Source organism: Gouania willdenowi, chromosome 6 (assembly GCF_900634775.1).
Source record: "Gouania willdenowi chromosome 6, fGouWil2.1, whole genome shotgun sequence".
NCBI lineage: Eukaryota > Metazoa > Chordata > Actinopteri > Blenniiformes > Gobiesocidae > Gouania > Gouania willdenowi.
This window is the reverse complement of record NC_041049.1, coordinates 50,309,396-50,331,417: the sequence shown is the minus strand read 5'-3', so window position 1 is coordinate 50,331,417 and position 22,022 is coordinate 50,309,396. Positions and strand designations below refer to the sequence as shown.

Below are 22,022 nucleotides of genomic sequence, written 5' to 3'. Positions count from 1 at the left end.
ATTCTATTGAAAAAGAGTGTTAACAAAACCTGTCCAGGTAAATTGCTCCTGCTTCTTCAGCTGAATACATATGTGTCAACAAGAAAGTCATTTTTATGTTGTGCAGTTGAATCGCGATGTTAATTCAATAGAATAACAAATATTTGTAGTTTTGAAGAGTTCTCATTTAAAACAACTAAATATAAATACACATTTTTATATCATTGTACCGGAAAGTGTAATTTAATTACAGTGTCTTCTATTAAATATTGCAAGAAAACAAATTATCAACCAAAAATTGTAAAAAGTAATCATAATTTCAAATGCACACTTACCACTATAGGTGTATCCCTAGCTGTGTTTTCAGGAATGACAACACTGTAACTGTCCTTTTCCCACTGTGGAGGCTGGTTTTTTACATTGGTTATTGTGACCGCAAGCTCCACGGACGTATTTCCCTTGCCTCCATCGGTTGCTATAATCTCTCTTGTGATGTAGGTCCTCTATGATCAATAGAAAGAGTTGAGGGAGTGAAATATAGCAGTGATGGAGGGTTTGATGCTTATTAAACTCATATCACGGAAAAATAGAGCATAAATGTCAAAAAAAACACACAAAACCCATTCCACAATTTAGAGTTGTGTGTGGGGCGTATCATGTGGTATATCTAAAGGGGGGGTTATGTGTTTTTTCTATTTAGAATTGGGTTGGACGTCCCGATACAATCTTTTCACTTTCAGTGTCATACCGATATTGCAGCCTTACACTTTGACCAATACCGATATGTATCCGATACAATATTGGCACAAATCCTACATATTTTATGATGTATTTTGTATTCTGGAATGTTAGAAAAGACTTGATCAAGTGATATTACTCAAACACAGAACAATAATCAGCAACAGGAGGTATGAGAAAAACTGACCCATTTATTATTACAGTTTTTCTGTTTTGGCTTATTACATTAAACAGAAATAATGTTCTCAAAACTCTAAGCATATCTCTCCCAAAACGGTTCCCTCATGCTTCAAAACTAAATTCCAATTTCCCATATAAATAGTCAGTCCCAGTATTTATAGCATATGGTCTCATAAAATACATGTGTAAAAGAACTGGTTTATAAACTGGTATATACGTATAAATTTATCTTGGTATAATTTCCCCCTTGTTCACAACTTCTTTGCTCCACCAATGCTACAGGTTACTGCATATGTGCTGTACCAAAAACAAATTCCACCAACTCTGTTGTGTGGCTATTAATAAATAATTTTGATTCTGATTAACACTGCATGAATTTGAAGCATGAAATGTATTTTTACCGTAACATTTAATGGCAAAGATGAATGGTTTTATATCATGAACAAGATTTCCTCAAGGTGTTTAATGCAAGTGTTTAGAACTTAATGTAAAGTTTGATTATATGGCTAAAACAGACCAGAAAGGAAATATAAACTTTGAATAATCGTGATATTTTATTGGATTATATAATTGTTTTCTATCTGCTCTACAGCATTGTTTCAGTTACAGTAGTAATTGTAATAGGAAATGCCCATTTGTTGGAAAAAAAGAGTGTGTAAGTGCCAAAATGTGTAATAAGCATGATAAGTTGATCTGTAGACCTGAATAGGTTATATAGACTCCATTAGGAAAGTAATTTCATTAAACAAAAGGCAATAAAAGAAGCCCAATGTAACATAAAGGCAGTCATTACGTTGTTATTTAGCTAGCAAGAACATTCTTACATTTGCTTGTACAATAAAAGAATGACAGTGTGGACGTTTAAGCCAGATACTAAGTTAGCATTCAGCCCAAAGAAAACTATTCACTTAATATCCTCAAGCTGTTGTTCTGCAACTTTGTTGGAACAAAAACTTTGTTTTGCCATATACTAATTAATTCATTAGCTACATCCTTTTGTAACACGTTACTTAAGGTTTTATACATAAGGCTGACATTATGATGTCATTAGCATGAATAAGGAGTCATGAAGGCTGTCATTAAGTGTCACTCGCTAAATTATGACACCTTTGGAGCTATGTTGACATTTTTTGTGTTAGGTGGAGGGATCTAGTTTGGTTAGGTAGGGTTAGGGTTAAGGTTAGGGTAACAAATGACACCTAATGACAGCCTTCATGACACCTTATTCATGCTAATGACAGGTGTAAGGTCATAATAATGACAACGTAATGTCAGCCTTTAGTATAAAACTTCAAATAAAGTGTTACCCATTTTTTTATTGATACAAATCGGGGCATGGCTACTTTCTCATTGTGTAGAAGTAGTTACAGGAAACCAGTTTTCACCCTTAAAAATCTAACTTCTATTCATTTCTGATCTGGAGTAATCCAGTCAAGCCTCATTTCAAAGCATAAGAGCATCAAAAGGTCCAAGAACTGTTGCTGCCACAATACATAATTATCTGACTGAAATCCAAGTATTAATCATCAAAAATTACTTTACATTGCATTTATCTTATTATAGTGTCCGGTCACAACCAGAGCACAATGTTGATATGGCCATGGCAGTGGTAACTCTCTCAGGAGCAGTATAGCACAGTGTGTTGATGCTGTATAAGATTTTTATACCCTTGTTCACTGGCATATGTACTTCAACTTCCCACATCTCACTGTGAAACCTGGTGTGTAAACTTGTCCTTAATACTACTAGAAAAAAATCCCAAAAAAAAGGAATTCTCAAAACAGCTGAGCCGGTTAACATTTAATGAGGTGCTTTTATAATCTTAGTTGTAGCACAAAGTCTGTGATGATTCAAATAGCTTCTGAAACTGTTCTGAAATGTGCAGCTGCTTTGTTAGGCAAAGTTTTGGGGCTTAACACTGTTAATTTTGCATGAGCTGAATTGCTGGCGATCTCTTACACCCGTGCATTCAAAATGTGCTAAATAATAAACAGCTCTATATCGCTAGAGCAAATTTTGAACAAAAGAATGATTCCCTTTTAAATAAATAAAAGCTAAAAACACAAGTAAATAGGTATCCATTGATAGGCAAGACAAAGTTTAAAACAAATCTATAAAAAAAAAAATATACGTATATATATTAAAAAAAAAAACACTGGGTGAAGTGAGTACATAGTATAGTTAACAAATAACAACAATGAGAAAGGCAGCTTGCCAAACTTAATAGCAAGTTTTCATTGTGCACAAAATAATTTACATAGGAGATAATTCCTATTTGGAACAGAGCTGCTTAATTTGTCCTTAGGGAAACAATGAGCGCAGAAGTATCCAAAAATTATAATCCACCCCCCCCTCCCCACCCCCCACCGCCCCGTCAATAAAGTGTTTCATTTAACGACTTCAAAAGACTTGTGTTGTCTTTATCTGCTGAATGCTGCCAGTCCTATTACAGTCCTTGATGAAAAATGACAATTTTAAAGAGTCTTGAGTTTAATCAATCAAAGTAAGAGTGTTTCCAAAGCTGAACGGGTGTTCTGTGAGTGATAATTAGCTCTTTTAAAACATGCACCATCCATTAAGACATTAAAGTATTTTTTTTATATTTATTTGCAGGAGAGACGTTTATATCAAAGCAGCTTCCTGTTAAATGTTGAGCAGATTTAACCGTAGGAATCCTAAACACCCAGAATGTTTTAGAAGTCATTTGTTTCCCACAGAGCCGATTAGAGAGAGAGTTGCAACAACTTTGTTCACCCCAATGGTTTGTTTTTTCTTTTTACTGCAATGGCGGTTCATGGAGCCTCACAATAGTTCCCGGAAGTGAGCAGTTGACTGTTGCACCACAATGGAGCTAGAGCGGGGTCACTTTGTGATGCACTTTTGAACAGTAAGACATTTAAATAATCACATTGGATATTAATATTATTAATATCTGCATATCTAAACCCATTAATGTGTGCATTAAAGCACCTTACTGGATTATTATATTATATATGTATAATCATCACTATTTGAGTCTACATGAACCACGTGACGGTCAAGCATTTCAAATTTCCCTTGTCGCAACTCTCTCTCTAAATGGCTCCGGTTTGCCACTGCTCTTATTCTGTGATACTCCCACATGCAGCACCTCTGGGGAAAAAAGACGTACAACATTCTGCTAGTCATAGACAGAGCTGCTCTCGGGTGACATTTGTTTAACTGACAGATACCCACAGGGCACCATGTTATATATCCTCAGTGATTTTTTAAACTACCAACTGACCTGTGATATGGGCTGGTTAACAAAGACCCAACCAGTCACAGGGTTGACTTGCAGGTACTCAGGTTGCTCTGGAGACATGGAGTAAGTGATGGCTGCGTTAGTGCCGAAGTCATCATCGTGAGCTGCAATGCGCAAGAAACTGGTTCCAACCAAAGTGTCTTCTCTCAGAAAATCTGTGGAGAAAGAAAATAAGTGCTTTCTGTTCGCTGATGAAATAATTAACTAATGATACTAAAGAAGAGCAAAAAATAATGGTTAAAGAAGGTGCTTTTAAATGGATGAATGAATGGATGAATTAATTCAACAATGGATGGATGCATCAATCGATAAATAGATGAATGGATGGATGAATTATTCAATAGATGGATGGATGGATGATGCATCAATGGATGAATAGATAGATAGATGATAGATGCATGATGGATGGATGCTTGATAGATGAATGCAAAGACAGATGAGTGGATAGATGGATGGTTGGATGAAAGATGGATGATGCATCAATGGATAGATGGATGGATGCATGATGGATGAGTGGAAGGATGAATAGATGGATGGATGCATGATGGATGGATGATGAATAGCTGGCTACAATGGATGTATGGATGGATGAATGGATGGATAAATGCATAAATGGATGGAAGGATGGATAATGGATGGATGATTGAATAGATGGATGATGGATGAATGGAATGATAGATGGATGGATGCACGATGGATAAATGGATGGATTAAAAAATGAATGGATGTATCAAACTTATTCTAAAGCTGATACAGATACAAATACAAATATTCACAGCATTCAACAACCTCACAATATTCACCTAAGTCAACTTTCAGGTTTCATCTTAGAGAATATGAAAACAAACAAATGTATCCTTAATTCTGGACTCACATTCATAATGTAAATTCTCAAACTTGGGGATGTTGTCATTCTGGTCCAGTATTTGGATGGTGAGCTGACAGATGCCAATGAGAGGTTCCTCTGCCCAATCAGTGGCCGTCACAGTAATTGAATACTCTCTTTGTCGCTCCCTGTCAAACCGCCTGGCTGTCACGATCTCCCCTGTTAATACATAACAATACTCATTAAAGTTGCATCACAGAAACAGAAAATCCAACTTTTTGATTAAAAAATGAAATAAACTGCAGTGCAGGGACATTTTTTTGAATCTTTAAAAAATGCAACATAAAATGAAGATGAATGAATAAGACACTGCTTTCTTCTTTATTATGCACCTTTCAAAAGTCATTGAGATCTCCAATACAGTTTGTGGCTTTTAGGTTCATTTCTCGAGAAGAGCCGATTTATTTATAGCTGAAGCGCAGCAGGGGCCAAGCGATTTTAGACAAAACAAGACAAACGTGTAAATTCCAGGTTTAAAACAAAAATAAAAAAAAAACACATGTTGCATATTGAGATGTTGGCAATTTGTGTTTAATAATGATTTGTGTGAAAAACTGATATTTAAAAATGCCATTTTGGTCTGACTTTAATTGTTCACAAAATTCGAAATGCTGGAAAAAACATAATCTATAACAACTCCAGAATTTGTCCTTTTTTGATGAACATTGAAATTGTATTTAGGAAGAATTTGCAAGTATATGTTCTCAATATCCTGCGACCCTGAAAAGGAGCAAGCTTGTCAGGAAATGGTTGGATGGCTGTTTACAATACAATCTAGTCTCGTTTTTTGATAAATCATAAATCTGTGTGGATCGTTTATGTAGGACAGTCTGAAGATGTGCTGTTGCAAGTTTGGAATCAATTGAGCAAAAGTTGTGGGAGGAGATAGGTTTAATAGGTTTTACAGTTTTTGACAAAAACAGTGTGATGGACTTCATAATTTGCAACAGGTTTGGATGTACAAAGGTTTCTTTGGTGTTGGGGCTACATTTTGGTGAAAGTTGCAAATCTGTACTACATGTAATAATAATACTATTGGCTGAGATGAGTTGTTGCTGTACGCCTCCTTTAGGACTAATGGCCTGTATTTGCAGCTGAGGCAATCTGGCATGAGCCTGGACCTTTGTGCAGAATTTGGTGGTTGTTTGCATACGGGAAGTAGGATTTTCTAAGAAGAATAAGGTTAACAATAGGTTCCAGACAGCCCGTAATAATGTGAACATTGCATATTAAGCCTGTGTGGCTTATTTTCATTTTTCTATTGTTTCACCTCAAAATGATCATTACAAACGTCAATCATTAAGAGGCAAAAGCATTTATCTGCATGAGCATGATTTAAAGCCTATTTCCCCCCCAACCTCCAACAATACGTGACGAGTCTACCTGTGTCTGGATGGATTCTGAATGCAGGCATTGCGCTGTCTCTGTGCATTAAGCCATATTTGACTTTTCCATTTGCTCCCTCATCTGCATCCACGGCATGCACTTGCAACACAAAAGTCCCCGTCGGCTGGTTCTCCAGAACAGAAGCCTGCTCCCGATATTGCTGGCACTGAGATAGAGCCAAGAAGAACAGACAAAAGAAGAAGCAAATAAATGCAAGAAAGGCTTCTTATATATATATGTATAGTGCTATATTGTCAATAAATACTAGAATAATGAGAATGCAGGGATCAAAGAGAAAAAAACTCATTAAGTAGAAGGTCACTACACACATTTCATATACAGTTGCTTTTCCACTGAACACAATATAGCAGTCAAAGCTGTGGTAAGCCACAACTAGGAAAATGAAAACACTTTCGAGTTTTTTTGAAGAGCCAGCAGGCAACAGCTTTGTCTTATCCATTCCCCTCTAATGAACATATGTCCCAGATAAAAAGCCTTACTCTGAAGTCATAATCAGATTTAAACACTTGTGTCTCCTTTAAATAAATAACCATGAAAAAAACTGTGAAAAAAAAAGTGCGAAAAGGAAACGGGCTGAAAGAAATGGAACAAGGCATGTGACTCGAGTAAGCAATAGAAAAAAGCTGTTGGCAGGGAAGGCATAGCTATTACACAGATTTAACAGACCTAAGGTCATAATAGCCAGAGGTGCCTAAGAGGTTTATCTTGATATTTAAACACAGCAAGATGGCAAGAGTTCCTGGACGGCCCCAAAGACCTCAGCCTCTAGCTTTGCATCAGTGTCTTCTGCTGAACATCAAGTCATTCCTAATTAGGGAGGAAGGTAATTACACAGGTATAGTATATTGTGATGACACTACACTTTTTCCCTGGAAGTAATTAAACTCCCACAGGACTGCCTAAAGATAGAATGAGTGAGCAGGCTAATCATAACTCCTGGGAAAACAGCAGAGAAAGACACAGGCTAGGGAAATGGGATTGCTAAGGTGAAAAGTGAAACAGCTGAAGAGTGAGGTGGTGAGAGAAGAGATGTGATTGAAGACAAAATGAAGAAGCAAGAGAACACTACCAACTGACAGATGAGAGAAAAAAATACTACTATATTCATCACTTTCAAAGATTTGTGGCAAAATGACTGACAGCCAGGGAGAGGGCTGAGGTTGACAGCATCAACAACAAAAGGAAAATTGGTTGAAAGCACGAATTTGACATTTTAGAAAGTAGACATTAGTGCTAATGGTTTGAACATCAATAGGAACTGTGTATGTCTGTCTGTATGGATGTGTCCGTTGCCAGTCTTAGCAGTAGGTTTTAAGGTAGTTTAGGGAGAAGAGATTTTTGGTTTTTGTCTTTTAATTTTTGTTGTTTTGTTTTACAAGGAAAAGCACCTTCACATGGAGCAGAGGCATTTTCAGAAATTTGACGCTTAACGACAAAAGCAGGAACAAGTCGGCCTCGCGCAAGCTGAGAAAACACACAAAAAACCTTATTTTCTGCAAAAATTGTGATTTTTGTTTTTTTGCAAAGTCATAAAGAAAGCACTTTGTGCTTCAAATTTACTCAGAAACAAGAGCAGCATATTTCAGCTCATCCGATAAGAGTTCAGGTTCACCACTAAAGGCGATTAAATTGCGGTAAAACAGCTATTGAGAACCATTGCTGGGGTTTGGGTTAATGCCCCTCATTTTGCTGCTCAGGTACGGTAGACATCTCACAAACTTGAAGATAGAATTTCTCACTAAACTACTTTGGAGACTGACATTATTAAAATGTCCATAACATTCTCAAATATTGTTTGCTTTCCATAATCATATGATATAATTGGAAAGCTTAGAAAACACATCCCATCTGGGCAACCTGTTCATGGCCACAACTTATTCCCCACAGCACTGTTCTGAGTCTAGTCAAACCTTTTTTTTAAACCCTATAATTCAATGACTGGACTTGCTTGACATTTTCCTTGAATCAATTGAACTTCTATCAATAAGGCCTCTGAATGAGAGTTGGAATGTCTTCAAGGAAAATATTCAAGCATATCCAAAAAAATAAAAGAATAACCTGCATGACAGAGAACATTCACAACCTCTAATTTTGTCTGTGTTAGTTCACTTTATAAGTTGAAACGTCATGTTTCAAATTCCCATGTCCCTTCCTCCTCAAACACTGGTTTGTTGTTTCTGCGAAAATTGTGATTTAACGTTTTGTTTTTCATTTTTTGCAAAATATTCTAGCTGATGTCATGAAGTCAAATAGACTCAGCATACGTCAGGTCAACCGATAGAGGTCAGCTTCACTACTGAAGGCAAATGTGACTCGCATTATTACATTTAAGCTGGCTGCTCAGGTATGTAAGAAATCTTTGAAACGTGGAGTTGGACTGGTCCTATGAAATTCTGGGCCGGGGAGCAAAACCATTGCATAGGGCCCCCTCCACACCACCACCACACGCACACACACACCCACGCCCGACTAGCGACATCCACCAACTAGGCCTGGGCAGACCTTTATTAACCTTTATTAAGTGTAGAGAAAAATATCATAATTTCTAAAAACAAATTATGTGCATTTGTGCACATTTTAAAAACAACTTCAGCTGACCAAAGTGCTGTACAGTTTTTTTGTATTACTACAATAAACTATCAATTATTGATTTATTATTACTGACATTTGTGAATTTATCAGATACTATTATCAGAAGAAGTATTATATTATAACACTTACCACTACTAACACACACACGCGCTGTAATGATGGCCTTCTGAGGACTGTCCCTTTAAGGGAGCCATGGAAACGTAAGGTCAAGGTTGAGTCAGACCAGCTTACTTCCTACTGAGCGCATGGAAGGAGTTTTATGTTACTTTTTTTGTTACCGTCCCATCTGAAAGGACATATAAATAGTGTTTGAGCTTCCCCTGCTTACAATAAACGTGCAGTGTGACGGTAACGAGTTGTTTTGAGTCCTGTTTATAACGTTATCGACCCGCGTAGACATCTGGATCTATACAGCACACACACTCACTCACACACAGTGACTCTCTGAAGCCAAACCATTTCCAAATTAAACCCCTATTCTTTTTTTTTTACTAACTCTTCATTCGACTCTGTCTTAATATTGTTGCTGTGGCTGCTGAGGTGAGTGAGTTGAGGAGGGGGTTTGGTAAGCGCGTGTGTGGAGTTTCACTCAGAGGGACAGCCACAGTGTCTTCTTGTTCTGCTGCTGCTGCGGCTGCCCAAGCTTTAAACCATACGCCGTAAACCTTTTTAGCATATTTTTTTTGTACTTTCTACTTTTCGTTTTACCTTTCTCCGTTTCTGGCAACCCAATTTGAATCTATTTACCATCATGTAATACGAATTAAAGGTGGAGGGAAGGGCGTGACGACACACATTTTGACACATTTTTGAAAATAACTCGTTATGGGGGGGAACGTAAGAGCAATATAAAGGGCCTCTTGTACAGAGTGACAAAAAAATAAAAATAAATAATAATCAGAATTGTATTTTTTGGAACGATTGGGGAGGAGGGCCCCCCCGCAGGCCTGGGCCCGGTGCAATTGCTCCTGTTGCAACCCCCGGAGAACCGGACCTGACGTGGAGGGAGAATTTCTCACAAATCTAATTTGGAGACTGACAACATTCAAATGGCCACAATCTCCCCAAATACTCTTTGATTTCCATTTTCTACTTGTCTGATATCATTGAAAAGCTTAGAAACTGCACTTTTAGAATCAGAATCTGTAAATAACTCAAAACCCTGGGTGACCTGTTAATAGTTTTCTCAAGGCGCATCACAAGTTATTCCCCACGGCACTGTTCTGAGTCCAGTCTTGAAAAATAAGTAATAAACCTGTAATTTAGTGACTGGGCTTGCTTGCCTTTTTCCTTGAATTAATTTAACTCTTATCGAAGAGAGTTCTGAATGAGAGTTGACATGTCTTCAAGGAAAACCTTCAAGCAAATAAAAATAAAAATAACCTGCATGACAGAGAATATTCACAACCTCTCATTTTGTCTATGTAAACGTTGAAACTACATGTTTTAAAATGCCATGTCCCTACCTCCTCAAACACAGGTTTGTTGTTGTTGACATCATCTACTCCGACGATGACTTGGGCGGTGGAGGAGAGTGGATGCGGCCCTCCTGATGCATTGTCATCAGTCGCCGATACATTCAGGACGTACTCCAAGCCTTGAAGCTTTGGCAGCGGCGTGGAGCGAAGACGAATCAACCCTAGAAAAGGAGCGGCCTTTTTACATTACATTTCATAAAATATGGCCTATCCAGGCAGTGCACATAGAGTCACTCCATTAGTCAAGAAGCTGGATGTTACTGCCGCAGCAACCCTGCATTTTAAGGAACGTACAATCAATAAAAAAAGGAGGAAATACACTTTGTTGTTGTTTAAGCTATGAAGAAATGACATAGCAAGTGTTAAATGTTTCCCTTAAGTTCTACAGAAAGGAAACAATTCTGATTGCAAGGATGGATCCAGAAAATGTCCTTAGAGTGTAATTCTTTTCATGTTTCCAACAGTTGCATGTAGTCTTCCGAAGACGGCCATGCAGTTCAAGCACTTGAGTAAAAACATGAAGTATTGAAAAGACTAGTTAACCAGAATCAGCAGATGCTGCCTATTAGCTGATCCGCTTGCACTTCTTGGTGAGCTTTCATGTAAGACTCGAGATAAAAGGTGAGATAAAAGAGCGAGCGTCTGCATCGACATCTTCCTTGTCAACAGAAATATGAAAACATCAGTGGTTGTAGGACGAGCAAGTAGTCTGTGATGTAGAGGAAAATCACTGAAGTGAGAGCACGAGGAGCTTTTTTTATTCTTGTGTTTTTCTGCTGATCTTGGTCAGTGTGGATTTCTTTTTAGAAGACATTTCTGGGGAAAACAAGATGATGACTAAAGAGAAAAAAAAAACTTCATAAAAATGTATTGATATGTAAAACCGCAATGTTCACACGTTGGAGGAAAACCAATCAGAACTAAGGCTGTGTTTGAAATGGCCCACTCCGTACTATACACTACAAACTCAATGAGTATATACTGTCTACAGTATACGATAGGTGTGATTAGGATGATCAGGTCGATGACCATTCCCACAGAGGTATACTTCCAAGTTTCCCAAGATGCATTTCGTACCTACAACTACAAAAACCTGAAGCACACTGAGGCTAAATATCTTAGTTAATTTGCCACTTTTGAAAGTTCTGAAAGCATTTTAAGCGAGAAAGAGACATTGGATCCATAAAACTCGCAGAAACACATTTCATTCCAACATTTTATGAGATTTTCGGAGACCCGCCATTGTGCAACTGACAAAACTTCCGGTTGACTTAAAAACAAAACACATATTTAATAAAATGTTAAAAAAAAAAAAAAAAACTATTGAAAGACAAGAAGATACTTTTGTTTGATTTTTAGCTTGAAGCTAGTCACAGGATGAATTTAATTCCGCTCGCAATGCATCATGGGGCGGTTACATCCAGGTATTTCTCGCATACTCAATCTTTTCATACCATCTAATGTGAACGCACTACATACTCATTTTGCTAGTATGCCATCTCGAACACGGCCTAAGTTTGTTTTTTTTTTGGAACGAACCATTGGGAAGCCATCCAATCAAAACTACTTTTGTTGCATGGAAGGCGGAACAAGTCGGTAAGGGATCCAATCACAATCAAACTGATTATGTGATAAAGAAGTCTCCATGGATCACATGGAAGACTGTGAATATAGAACATATATGTATTTTTTTTACTGGAAAACAAAAATGTCAAACACTGGACCAGAAAGAAGAACATGTGTGTGGATACATTTTATACATTTGATATAAATGAAGGCAAGACGGTACGTAAAATGTGTGGCTTCAAAACCATCAGAAATACAAATTAAACTATTGCACTGTATGCCACCGACAGCCTTTGTTAAAACCTGTCAACATTTGAAGGTATTTTTTCTTTATATTGGGATACAATCCCCTAATGCTGTTATAGGTATTTTTCTTTCATCATAATTGTGTTTTTCAGTTGAAACGCTGAGCAGTGACTTTTGCAAAACACATTATTTCACCATATCTATTTTTTTCAGTGTTGCTCTAAATATTCAGAGAAAGTAGGCATGATGCCACTTTACTTAAAACCTGTAAAACAGTTTTTAAAAAACGGATGCTGAATTATTAATAGTTCATTGCTTCTTCATTTTTTTTTGTATGCATTTTGTTATTTATTATGATGTTAACTTTTTAACAATGTTAGTTTTCTTGTCAGGACAGTAACTTGTCTTATTGTTTATATGTTGTCTTATGAACGAAAAGGTCAATGAAATCAATGGTTTTCAGATAACAAGCAAGTATCCAATCTGTTTGTGAGTATTTAGAAACCTCAATAGCATCCAGTGCTGATTTATGTCATAGTTTTCTTTGACTCTGTTTTTTTAAGTGACAACGAGACTATAGCTAATTCATGAAAAAAATAAAATAAATAAAAACATGTTAACAACTATATGAAAATTCTTGATAATTTCATTAACTAATAAAAACATCAATATAATGTTCACTTGGGATGAAATCCAATGAGAAGTAAATTTATTTTTTGAAGGTATCCAATCAAAACTACTTTTGTTGCATGGAAGGCGGGACATGCCGGTGAGTGATCCAATAGGAAGTAAGCTGATGGTGTTTGTAAGATGGCTCATGTGGTCTTACGCATTGACAGAGGTGAAAGTAATTGATTACAATTACTCACGTTACTGTAATTGAGTTGCTTTTATGGGTACTTGTACTTTTTTCAGTATATTTCTAAATTAGTAATTTTAGTTGTACTTAAGTACATTTTAAAGATGTCAAATAATTTGTTACATTTCTACTCCCAACAGTTACTAAGTAAACTATATTTCTTTGTTTTAAAATGATCAACTAACATTGTGAAACTACAAAACATGAAACGACCAGACAACAAGCAAATGCATCACATCATAGCCGATCAACCATATTAAACATAATACATTTAATTCATTGGTGTTATTTTATTTAAAATATAATTGTACATTTTGACAAACCTTTTATTTTATACAGATACCTTTGTGGAAAATATATGAAGTTCCAATTGTGCCACATTTGGTCTGTTCCTTTTTAAGTTTATACATGAGATGTTTACTGTATGCAAGTGAACCGTGGTAAGATGTATTACCAAAAATAAACGTGGGGGGTGAAAGTAACTAAAAACTTTTACTCTGAGTACTATTTAATTTAGTTGCTTTTTACAAGCACTTGAGTATTTTATGTATGACTTACATGTACTTGCATTTAAGCGCAATTTCAATCGACAGTACTTCTACTTGAGTAGAATATATCAGCACTCTTTATGCCTCTGCGCATTGATCACATCAAATCTGTCTGTGTGTATTCACAAAGAATATCATCTAATATTATGTTGATAAATGGTAATCAATCCTAAAAAATGCCAAAACTGCTTCATACTTTAGTCGAGTAAAAACGTATGATGACTAAAACTGTGAGGGCAGGCTGAGGAACAAAGATGCACATGTCTGACTGTCTCTTCTCTGGTGTTACTGGTAGTTCTGCCCACTGAGCAGACAGGAATTCTAGCACCTAATGACAAGCTGTGATGTTGACATTGCTGCACCAGTGCATTGAAATAGGTGAGCTGTGGGACGTACACAGTAATTTTCTCTCTTTAAATGTCAACCCTGTTTACAAATGTAACACTTGCACCCCCAGCTATTCAATGAGCCACCACTTCTCACATATACAGCAAGCAGGAAGCCATATAGTGAATTTTTTTGTGCTGCCAGAGGATATCAGCCTTAGCATATTCTTGCTCTGAGGATACACAGAGAGCGCGGAAAGAAATATGAAAAGATGACACAAAAGAAAGAGGAGCTGGCAAAGTGCTGCCTGGAGATTGTGAGCTATGATAGAGCAGTTGTTGTGAAATTGAATTGAAAGGGTTGGGTGACAAATGTCACAGCGATTTCCACTGGTTTCGGATCAAAGGGTAAACAAAAAAAGATGCAGGCACACGCGCACGCTAGAAAACCAAGAGATACATAGATTACTTTTACGCCTGCAAAAAAAAACAAGTGTACATTTTTTGTAAATTACATTATAGGTATTATTTATGACCTTAATAATAGAAAAAGCAGCGCTCATGCAGGAATAGAGGTTTTCACCCTTCAATATCTTTCCTTATTGACTTTGAAAATTGTGGACTTTCACTGAGTACCACTGTATCAGAAAGGTATTAAAAGTAAATCGAATGTGTGATTTGATGGAAAGCCTGTCAATTAGAGTGAGACTTACAAATATGAAGCCTTGCAGGAAAATTAGAAACCATCACCTTTTTGGCTGTCAATGACGAAGTTTCCTTCCTCGTTGCCTGCTGTTATGGAGTAAATTATACTCTCACCATCTGGATCTTTGGCTAGAATGGTCGCCACGAGGGTGTTGGGGCCTGCATCCTCCGAAACAAATGTTCGATATCTGCAAGGATGGAGTAAAGGTTAAAGGAGTGCAAATAAGTATAGGATCACTCACACACATGGAAGTCAAAGGCCAATGATGAAAACACAAACACAGACAAGAGATATGAATCAGCTCCATGGACCAAAGCATCAGCAAGCAGATGAGACTTATGTTTGTGGCATTTACTTGTCTCGATGATTTAACTCGTCCTCTTAGTTGGCTTGACCGGAGACAAATGATTATGTCTATTGGGATGTTGAACGAACGGTGTTCCCTCATTGTCAGTCCACTGTGGGGCGTTTGATCCACAGCCTTTTAAAATGTCAACTGTGATTTGCTTGCTCTGTTGTGCTGGGCAGCAAGATGCCCAGGACAGACACGGGAGACTGATATACCACTGTGTTATGAAATACAATCGGGTGGAGATAAACTCTGAGACTGGAAAGGTGCAGAGATGAAGATAAATGGTAAGAAGTTGAGGCAGGAGGAGATGACAAAAAACTGAAGGCTACCACGGTGATGACACAGGTGAAATAACAAGTGAGGAAGCCTGACAGGTAAAAGGGAGATAAAAACAAAAAACAGAAGCTTGATCTTTTTCACTAGCTGACTTTGTTCCCTTTGTTAGCCAATGTGTATGTGCATAACTGTGTGTATCACTTTGCTTATAAGGAGTGGGGCATTGGTGATTGATGGTGTACTGAGGAACGCTGAGGGGTGATCCATCTCCGCCAGCTATGGCACACTCTGTGGTAACATGAGTGACCTGTACTCTGTCTAGCAGTTCAGAGACCACCTCTTTCTGCAGCTCTCTGGGAGGAGACATACACATCCTATGCATCACTTTCTGGGGGCTCATCCTACATCTTCATCATGAGCGTAAGGTCAGGTTACGTCAGATTGTGTCGGCCTCTTAGACAACCAAACACACCCCCAGACTGTTTGCATTAGTACGGGCTCTGCATGCCCATCCCTCCTTCCAGTCAGTATTAACCAGTGCTCATTTTCAAAATTAGAGCTGTCACTTTAATGCGTTAATTTGCAATTATTTAGTTACAGAAAAAAATAACGCTTTAAAAAAAAAAAAAAAAACTGCCGGTAATCACTTTGTTTTGCATTCCAAACAGCGCATAACCTTTCTCATTTCAAGAGTTCCCAGTATACCCGTAATACTGATGCACAGAATACAATACAGGGAGACTGCTGTGCTTTTCATTTTGGCTCATAAAAACAACTGACGGAAAACAAAAGCCCAGGAGTGTGCAAATAGTGCAAGAAAGAGTTTGCCGATCATCGGAGCTTTTGCTGCTCCGCCTACCACCTTAATGCTAAACATGTTGCGGCTAGCACCGACACTCGGACAGTGCTAACTGCAACATGCTGCGTGCACGCCGTGTCTCCAATCCACGCTGGACAAGATGACAGGGTTCAAAGCCAAAATGAGTAAGTCCATGACTGACAAATGGACAAACTCACTGGATAAATATTATCTGAAGGAGAGAAAAAGCAACAAGTTTGGTGTTCAATAATTGTATTGCTCAGAAAGGTGTTCATACTGTTTATGATGTGCTAACTTTATAGTACTACATATGAACCTGATGTTTTATTTCATTTGTATTTTGTATTATTTGGAGATTGACACAGGGAGCAATTCAGGTAAAAAAAATAAAAATAAAGTCTCTTAGGGTTAGGGTTAGGATTAGGGTTAGGGTTAGGGTAAGGTTTAACCTTAGTCACACTACCTAAACTGGCCAATGACTGACCAATCACGTGATCTAAACTGGCCAAATGGGGCGCTGCGTACGATATATTGATACGACAACCGTACAGATAGCCACTGCCAAAAAAAAAAAAACTTAGTCCATTTATTTGCTTTCTGTACAAAACAGCATCTGCTCTTCCAATAACAGCAGAGAAAAAAGGAAAACCTTCAACAACAAAAAAAATACTCAAAGTGTTTGGTTCAAATGTAACCAATAATCCAGGTGTGGTGCAGGTGTTTGTGGTATTCTTCATTTTGATTTTTTCCCTTCCCACCTTAATTTCCTGCTCAGTCTAATAGGCCTGAGGCTCCGCCTCCTCAATCTCTGCCTCTCATTTGTAACCAAAACGGAACACTTTATAATTACAATAAAGCAAGAATGTAACAAATTATATTAAACACAATTTTCTCTTACAAACGAATGAAATGCATGTTTGATTTCTACATGCACAAGATAAATACGTCCACTTCACCTTTTTAAACACAATATTTCCCCTGATGGTCTAAACTAAAGGTGGCAGCAGCCCTTGGGACTAATCTCAAATACAGCAGAATGTAAATGGCTTCGCCTGCATCTGTTAAAATCTGTCAAAAACAATGAAGGACTTTATAAAGCCACTTTGTTATATATAAATACTTTAATCTGCCACAATATTGTCAATAATTTAAATTAAAATACCTCAAGTTGAGGGCTTTTCTCAGCAATTTTTAGGAGAGATTAAAAAAGAGATTATTTAGAATAATAATTACAGCGCATAATTAATTAATAGCACAATTTTGTAATCTCTTGACAGCACTAGTCAAAATGTAGTCATCAGTACTTTTACAGTCTTGGTTCAATTTCAGTCAACTATATGACATTAAGAATTTAGTCAACTAAATCTGTTACGGATATAGTTCACAATAGATATAAAGCATAAGAGTTAATGCATTTAAAAAAAAAAATCAAATAATACAATATTGCTAAATTTAAATGTATCAACACGATGTTGGATGTTATTAAAGTGTAAGTACAACTCCAAGTTTTTACTGACCCGCCACAAGAGGGAAATTAAAAAACGCCTTGGTTATGGCCGTTGCTCTTAGAGTAGTTAAGACACACCCACTCACAACAGCCCCGCCCACACAGTGCTGCACAGTGCAGTATGGAACTGTCAATCAATGCTAACTGAGGGCTGTGAGAGGAGGAGGTCTCTCCTCCCATCTTTTATAGGAGGGGCGGAGCCAACAGTGACTTTTAGTGATGCAACTGATCTAATCTAAGCCAATAGTAAAATTCAATCATAATAGCCAGTATTAAACCCATGAAGGGTATTCACAATTTACAACTAAAAACTGTACATTTAAATACTTACACTAAAATAAAAGAACTAGTGTGACTAGGATCAATAAACTACATTACTTAAAACCTAATCATATATGTATTCAATAGAAAAAAAGTAGTTTTATGGTGTACTTATACTTTAATGTTTGTAAATACACACAAAGATTAAATGTGATCAATGCTTAAGACCACATAGCCGTCTTACAACCGCAAACACAATCAGCACACTTTCAATTGGATTAACTTTACCAGTTTTGATTGAATTCCTTTCAAAAAAAGAAACCTGATTAGATTTCATCCCCTTTTGAACAATATAGTTTAGTTCTTATTAGATAACAAAAATATAAAAAAATTTGATATGGTTTTTGTTCACGTACATTTTTTATTTATTCATGGTCGACGAAAACTATGACCAATATTTCTTGTCCAAAAAATCAACACTGGTTTGAGCCTGTGTTGAGTTATTCAGAAATTACCAAGAGGACAAGCTGAGAGCCATTAGCTCATCCACTCACATGCGTACGGTTCTTTATGAACCCAAGCTCACATTATTTTCAAAACGTTATGCAATGCAGCTCTTTAAATGTACATGCTTTTTGATTCTTTTTTCCTCCCCTCTCATATTTTGGTCTTCTTGCCAAACAATTATCTTCATCTCAGTAAGCAACACTAGGATGGAGCGCCCAACTCAGCCCATCTGGCTAAATGCCTGCATCTCCAACTGTCTGTCTGCAGGTCAGGCACGAGTATTGGTCTGACTGCCAAAAGGCTTCTCTGTTTATCTGCACATCTGACTGACTGTTTTCTGTCTATTTGCTCTTAATGTTTAGCTTACTCCACTTTTCTGCCCTACAACTATGTTTCAGCATTTTTTTTTTCTTTGTCTTTATATTCAGGCTGATGCATGACTGCCTACATTTCACCTTCTTGTCTCGCTTGTTTGTTTGTGTGTACCTGGCCATCCGCTGAGACTGACACCTGACAATGCAACAGAAGTAGATAACAAAGGTCAGTGAGACAAGAATGACAGGATAAGGGTTTGGGTGAATACATGCGGCAGAGTGACTGTGACAGGTTCTGCACACCCACTGATGCAGATTTGCCAGGAAGGTGATTGGTGGCAGACTAGATCACATTTAAATGTCCGTCAGTTTGCAGCACAGCTATATATATATATATATATATATAAATGTCTCAAAATAAAACCACTGAAACCACAATTCTGTGTGAGTGCTTCAATAGTAGTGAATTAAAAATATTTTCAAGCAACCATTCAGAACCTGCCAGGAAAGTATCATTGTATGTTAATGTTGGTAAATATTGAGATGAGTTTGTTAAATCAAGCAAAATCACAATTGGTGTGAGAAATAATTGATTAACAACGGTTTTCCACATCCTAGATTAAGATTAGATTAAAAAAACATGCAAAATTTGTCAAATATTAGGGGTGAATGATTGATGGTTTTGTTATCGGATTGAGATTTCGGACAATGCGATCATGTGACTGCCAAAGCTATGTTTTTTGCAGCGCTACTGATCTGTTGTGTCAACTATTGCACGCATACATCCCGTCTTTCTACTGTCATGCTAAACTCATCAGTGAAAAGCAGCACGCATTCATGTACAGATCACACTAACAAGTCTGACACATCTGAGATTTTAAGGGCGATGCCAATACCAATATTTGAGGTCTTAAGGGTTGTAATGATTCATCCAATAAATCTATTACTCAATTTATATTCCTACAAGCCATCTAGATAGATCTGTGCTCTGCAAGTTGGCTTTTCCGATGACATTATTCGACCTAAATACATTTTAAAAGATAATCAATCCATTGTATCGATACAAGGAAAAAACACATCGGATTTAAGCACAGCAGACTTTATATGGATGTGTTTTAAAAGGGGTTTTAATAATAAACACGTTACTCGGTGCGTGCCAGCAGACAACGAACAAAACGGAGAAGCTGGTGAGAGACAAATGGACGTGCCGTGAGCACTAGGGTTGGGTAGACAGGCCGTAGCAAATCAAGACCACCAATGTCGACACCAATGACAATTCCATATGTTTCTGCTGGCAAGTGGTAATCTAACAAAATCAAGATCGTAAAATACCATTAAAGAAACTTCAACAATTATTTAATATAGCCTCCATACTCTCCCAACAAGATATATCTCATGACACGGCAGCACATCCAGTGTTTGTGTTGGAAACACAGAAACACAGAGAAAAAGACAGCAACAACAACTCAGAACAGCCTCAGTGAGGAGCATCCACAAAGCCAATCCTACCTTTTGTACCATTCACTGTAGAAAGTTCCAACAATTTTCTGACCTTACCTTTGCTGAAGGTCTGGTAGCTCAGGTGTTGGTCTCCCGTCTTTTAAAAGCTGTTGTTTTTCCTCAAAAGAAAGTTTCTCTATCATCTCTAGCGCTGCCATCCTGCCTGTAGTGTTATCCCGCCCACTAGCTAGAGAACGTAGCGGCAGCCATGTTGTATCAATTTACTAATGCACCCTGAATGTACGTATAGCATTTAGCATAGCACGGTTACGTCCAAAGGCAGCGTAGAGAGCTGCCTTTGGACATAAATGGTTTTCATAGTGGGGAACCATAGCCTGTGTTTTTATGCTCAAACACATAAAAACATGCTATGGGAACAGAGGCAGAGCAGCAATGTGCTTTTGGGAGTGGGTGTGGCCCCCTCCTGACTTACAGCGGAGTGAGACTGTGCAGCATCTCTGCCGTACCAGGAAATAGCGATGTTTAGTCACATGTGCTATGAAAAGCACAAAATGCTGACACTTTCAAACTTATAGGTACTGTAGGCTATCGGAAATTGAAAAAATATATAATTATATTATAATTAAAACAAATAATCAAAATATCAATTCATCCTTGGGTAGGCACTACCTACCTTGCCTACCCTGACTGCACGTCACTGAGCGTACCACCTTTGAGGTTCAGTGTGTGGAAACACTTTGGCTTTAACACAGATGAAGTTTTCTAAAGGAGTCGCTGACTGTGTTGATTGATTTAAAGTCACTGAATCGTTTGAAATCGAATATTTCCGAATTATTTAAATTGTCCTTGAATTGAATCGGCAACACTAAATCATTACACCCCTAGCCATTTTCCAATGTATCTTCCAGAAAAATCACAATTGGATCATTTCCTAAATTTGTTCAGCCCTATCAAATATCAACTCCAATTCATCATTAGTTTACTCACACAGGCTGGGAAAACTCCGGGGCTTCATCGTTGACATTGGCCATCCTCACACGTACAGTTGCAGTCCCAGAGTGAGGCTCATCCCCGCTGTCTACCGCCATCACCACAAACTCATACAGATGATTGGGCCTCTCATAATCCAGGCGGTTTGCGGGGAAAATGGTCCCATGGGAAGAAACGCTGAAGTCCGGACTCAGGGTGTAATAAGTCAGTTCTGCGTTTAGCCCTGAATCACAGTCTGTGGCTAACACTAGAGGAAGGAAGGACATTACACAAGGACCATCAATTAGCAGTTAATCGAAAGAAGCTGATGAGATGACATTAGCTGATGAATATGTTGCCTTCTGTGTAGATCATTACCTCTTTATGGCCTCACTAAACATGTAATAAATCACAAGCTTTGACAGCCACAATTATTAGAACACAAACTGTGCCCTTCCAGAAGGTTTGCCATCATTTGGAAATAAACAGTTCAGAAAGAGGAAAAAGACACAACACTAAGCACATTGTTGTGTACACTAAAATGTGTGTCTCTGAGGTTATAAGCATTTTTTCTGAAGTAATTAGAATAAACGCAGATGTGTTGCTATGCGGCGAGACCTTCTATACACCTACAGCCAGAAACAATAAGTGAATACAATGTTATTTCTACAACCCCCGAAGCTCATAATACTTGCACACTGCATATTCTTTTGATGTGTTTATTTCCTGTGTTTCAAACACCAGCAGCCTGTGCATACCAA

The 22,022-nt window shown here is 37.6% G+C and overlaps 1 protein-coding gene across 1 annotated transcript in view; it reads right to left on the bottom strand.

Annotated features, from left to right (window-relative positions):
* Positions 1-22,022, bottom strand: part of LOC114465384 (neural-cadherin-like) — a 149,813-nt gene that overhangs the window by 56,166 nt on the left and 71,625 nt on the right. The window contains 7 exon segments of the mRNA XM_028450367.1: positions 315-482; positions 4,163-4,335; positions 5,055-5,225; positions 6,450-6,618; positions 10,532-10,704; positions 14,839-14,981; positions 21,280-21,529. Of these exon segments, the coding sequence (XP_028306168.1) occupies positions 315-482; positions 4,163-4,335; positions 5,055-5,225; positions 6,450-6,618; positions 10,532-10,704; positions 14,839-14,981; positions 21,280-21,529 (1,247 nt within the window).